The sequence below is a fragment of the Triticum dicoccoides genome, chromosome 5B (assembly GCF_002162155.2).
Source record: "Triticum dicoccoides isolate Atlit2015 ecotype Zavitan chromosome 5B, WEW_v2.0, whole genome shotgun sequence".
Taxonomy (NCBI): Eukaryota; Viridiplantae; Streptophyta; class Magnoliopsida; order Poales; family Poaceae; genus Triticum; species Triticum dicoccoides.
In genome coordinates this window covers 3519171-3523680 of record NC_041389.1, presented here as the reverse complement: position 1 = coordinate 3523680, position 4510 = coordinate 3519171, and the positions used below count along the sequence as shown (strand labels likewise).

General features: G+C 49.6%; 1 protein-coding gene across 2 annotated transcripts in view; it reads left to right on the top strand.

Annotated features, from left to right (window-relative positions):
- The first annotated feature begins 4160 nt into the window (after nucleotides 1–4160).
- LOC119306959 (microtubule-associated protein 70-1-like) overlaps nucleotides 4161–4510 on the top strand; it is a 4254-nt gene continuing 3904 nt past the window's right edge. The window contains exon 1 of one of the 2 annotated variants that reach the window (XM_037583029.1): nucleotides 4161–4510. This exon is cut by the window's right edge and continues 23 nt beyond it. In XM_037583029.1, coding sequence (XP_037438926.1) covers nucleotides 4350–4510 — 161 coding nt within the window. In that variant the 5' untranslated portion in view covers nucleotides 4161–4349. The other variant, XM_037583030.1, reaches the window with a different exon arrangement.

The window sequence follows — 4510 nt, the reverse complement described above, 5'->3', positions numbered from 1 at the left end:
GAAGCCCTGCGTCGGTAGAACATCATTATCGTCACCACGCCGTCGTGCTGACGGAACTCATCCCCGACGCTTTGCTGGATTGGAGCCCGGGGAACGTCATCGAGCTGAACGTGTGCTGAACACGGAGGTGCCGTACGTTCGGTGCTTGGATCGGTCGAATCGTGAAGACGTACGACTACATCAACCGTGTTGTCATAGCGCTTCCGCTTACGGTCTACGAAGGTACGTGGATAACACTCTCCCCTCTTGTTGCTATGCCATCACCATGATCTTGCATGTGCGTAGGAATTTTTTTGAAATTACTACGTTCCCCAACAATCTTATGGTGGAAAGCTCTCTCTGCTTAATTTCGTGATCACATCGCTCATTATCTTTGCTTTCTGCACCCTTCGATTGCCTACCAAAATAATTGAGCTCCTCGGTAAAATTTGAAGAAAGTGCTTATGGACCAAGAAAACTGAGCAAGGGGACAAGTGCAACTCTCTTGCATCTTGGGACATGGTGTGTCGGCCCAAAGAAAGTGGAGGGCTCGGAGTGATTGATCTCAGAGTTCAAGGTGATGCGCTCTTATTAAAATATATGCATAAATTCTATAATGGTTGGAACGTGCCATGAGTTGAACTTATTTGGAAAACATACTACACGAATCAAATTTCGTATGCGTCTGATCCTTGTGGATCTTTCTGGTGGCAAGACGTAGCAAAATTGATGCCAATATGTAGAGGCATCTCAACCGTCCACGTGTCCAATAATGGAACCAATGTGCTCTTCTGGAAAGACTTATGGACACACACCATCTTTGCTGAGAAATACCCGCGTGCGCTCTCTTACGCCATAAATGAAGATGTATCAATTAAGGATTTTTTGTCCATCACGTCACTATGAGAGGCGTTTCATCTACCCCTCTCGGCACAGGCCCATGCAGAAGTTTGACAACTGCAATCGGACACGATGGAGATTGTTCTTTCCAACGAACCCGATGCTTGGACATATATTTGGGGCACGGAGATTTTCATAGATCATAGATACTACACATTCTACTTCCGGGAAGTAAGGGCTCATGAGGCTTTTGGCTGGATCTGGAAATCAAAATCCACCAAGAAAATCAAGGTCTTTGGTTGGTTACTCCTTTCTGATCGACTAAACACACAAAATATGCTCAAACGAAGACATTACAATATTGGAAGTGACCACGACTGTATCCTATGTGGACTTCACATCGAGGAAACCTTGGAGCACATCTTTTAGCACTGAATGCTGGTCCAGCCTTGGTATAATCTGGAATCAGGGACAATCAAGATTACAAAATGTTGCTTCTGCCAAGAACAACTGGAACAAACCTCTCTTCATGGAGCTATTTTTACTTGCAGCCTGGAGCATCTAGAAGGAATATAACAATAAACATTTCAAGGGGATTGTACCAACAAAGACCTCCTGGTTAGATAGGCTCAAAAGTGACTTCTTTCTCCTTACCTATAGGATTAAGGACAAGCACAAACATCTCATTCCACTCATCCTATCTTCTATAAGCTAAGCTCTCCCTCACCTCCCAAAGGGGGGTTGAAATGTAACCATATCATGTAAAGATCCCATGTAAATTGTTACCCCTTTATATTTAATACATAAACAGTAGGCGGTTCTTCTACTGTTAACGGTTCAAAAAAATAGTAGTAGATGCAGGCAGGAGTCGGTCTACTAATCTTGGACGTGATGCCTATATAATGATCATTGCCTGGATATCGTCATAATTATTTGAAGTTCTATCAATTGCCCAACAGTAATTTGTTTATCCACCGTATGCTAATTTTCTCGAGAGAAGCCACTAGTGAAATCTACGGCCCCCGGGTCTCTTCTTTATCATATTTGCCTTCGAGATCTATTTTTATTCGCTTTTATTTTCAGATCTATTAATCCAAAAACCAAAAAAATACCTTCCTGCAATTTATTGTTATTTAATTTATCTCGCGTTCCCGCGAGATCTATTTATCCAATCTACTACAATTTTATCTATCTTCTTACCCGGGAGGGATTGACAACCCCTCTTTTACGTCGGATTGCAAGTATTTGTTCTTTGTGTGCAGGTACCGTTTATGTAGTGTTGCGTGGTTCTCCTACTGGTTCGATAACCTTGGCCTCATCACTGAGGAAAATACCTACAGTAGCTGTGCTGCATCATCCCTTCCTCTTTGGGGAAATACCCACGTAGTTCAAGCAGCATCAATGGTCTTTGGTTTATCTTGCTTGAGCTGGTGCGCAAGCCACTCATCTCGGATGTTGTTCCGAAAGGCGGCGATCGCCTCAGTGTCGGGGCAGTCTATGATTTGGTTATTTTTAGTTAAGAACTTGTTCCAGAATTTCCTTGCCAACTCACCAGGTTGCTGAATGATATGGCTGAGGTCGTCGGCATCTGGAGGTCGGACATAAGTCCCTCGCTGGCCTGTCGCACCCTCCAGGGGGTCGATCAGGTTGGTCATCCCACCCGCGTGTTAAAGGCACGTCGTCAGTTACTTCTTCATCGAACACGGGCAGCAAATGCCCGCACGAGTAAGATTTAGGCACGCTGTGGCACCGTTCTTTGAGATATTGCTCGGCCAAGAGTATTTCGATCCACTTGTCATTAAGTGCGTCATGATTGGCTTGCAGCTGACGTTGCTTTTGTTTCATGCTTCTGGCGGTGGCCTCAAGGCGCCGTCGGAACCATTCTTGCTCAAAGGGGTCCTCGGGGACTATAAAGTCCTCGGTACCGAGGCTCTCATCCTTCTCGGATTGGGGTAAGTAATTATCGTCAGCCCCTTCAAAGAGGTCATCGGGGTCCTCGTCCTCGGGGATTCCCGCGGGACTGCGTTGCCGCCATGTGGAGGCTTGAAAATCCTCTCTCAGATTGCCGGCCTCGTCTGCTGTCGCGTCGTTGTTGGTGGCGGTGGCGCAGTGCCCGCTGGGGTCCCCATCGGTACATCTCCCGTGCCTTCGCCGACGTCTTGATAGGTTCTTGGGAGTATCTACCATATATACGTCGTAAGTGGATGTTGCAATCCACTTACTGGTGTTGGTCAGCGGCGTAGTGGTTTCTATAGGGCCATCGACATCTTCATCCATGTTGGTATCCTCCTCGTAGTCTAACACGTCGGTTAAACCGTCGACCGTGACGACTAGGTGGGTGGTGGGTGGGACATGAATCCCGATCATCGGCTTTAAGGCCGATCTTGTCATAAACTGAGGTCTGACCGTCCAAGATTGACAAGCTCTGGATGCAATCCAACATCTTGTTTAGGTGAGATAATTCCTCAGGGTTCATGGCCTGGCTATAAGCCGGGCCAACTTGAAGTACGATTGGCAAGTCGCTTGACGCGTTCTCAGCCTTGTAAGGGGCCGAATTTAATTTCTGGATCTGGTACTAGAGTCAGTTCTGAACCCGATGTAGTATCCAAAGCCGGGTTCGGACCAACGTCGAGGCTTGACGCCGAGATGAGGTCGCCCGAGGCTGGGGTGATTTGATTCCTTCGCGTAGTCTTATGGTGCGAGGGGTCCTTCTCCAACGTCCTTGAGGGAGATCGGTTCCGCCGATGTGCGATAAGCCCTCGATCCACGTTGCATTGGCATCACCGGTGCCAATCGTCGTCTCGCCGTGCGGTACGCACCGCTCATGCTCCAGGGGTCGGCCCGCACTTTGGTTGAACAGCCTGCTGATGGACAGCACCAACGCGTGGGTCGACTTCGAGGAAGCCTTTGTCCGCAACTTCAAGGGGACATACAAGCGACCCGGTCGCCCCAGCCAGCTCGCCATGTGCGTGCAGGGGCCGACGGAGACCGGCGGCGAGTACCTCGCACGCTGGACCGAGCTCCGGAACAGCTGCGAGGGCGTCCGTGAAGTCCAGGCCTGGCGTCGAGCCCCCGATGTCCGATAAGCCCTCGATCCGGCCTGGCGTCCAGCCCGGAAGAACCCTACGTCTTGCTTTGATTGTATTGATGATGATGTATCGAGTAGAAGCTTGATCTACCTCTAGATCGTAAGGAGAGACCTAACCCTAAGGCTAGAAAACATTTTTTGTGTGTGTTTTGTGTACCAGAAAAGAAAAGAAAGGAAAGGAAAAGCTCCCAAATGCCAAGTCCATGACCATGAGTGGGCGAGTGAATGAATGACCACATGGCGGTAACATGCCATGCGTGGACCATCCTCTCCTCTCCTCTCCCTCCTTTGCTCCATCCTCACACGCACACGCACACTGTCATTCATGTGACCTGACCGCCATTAACACATTCTCTCCTCTCTTCTCTCTGAGTCTGACCGCCCCCTTCCCACAAGCACAGCCGCATTGGTGGCGTGATTGCGGTCGGGATCGCCGCCGGCCATGGCCGACCCGTACGGCGACGGCCGGGCGCTGAGGAACCATCAGCCGCCGGCGCAGCAGCAGCAGCAGCAGCAGCAGCAGCAGCAGCGGCCCAGGCTGAAGCCGGCGCTGGAGATGGAGGACCTCATCAGCCTGCTCCACGGCTCCGATCCCGTCCGCAT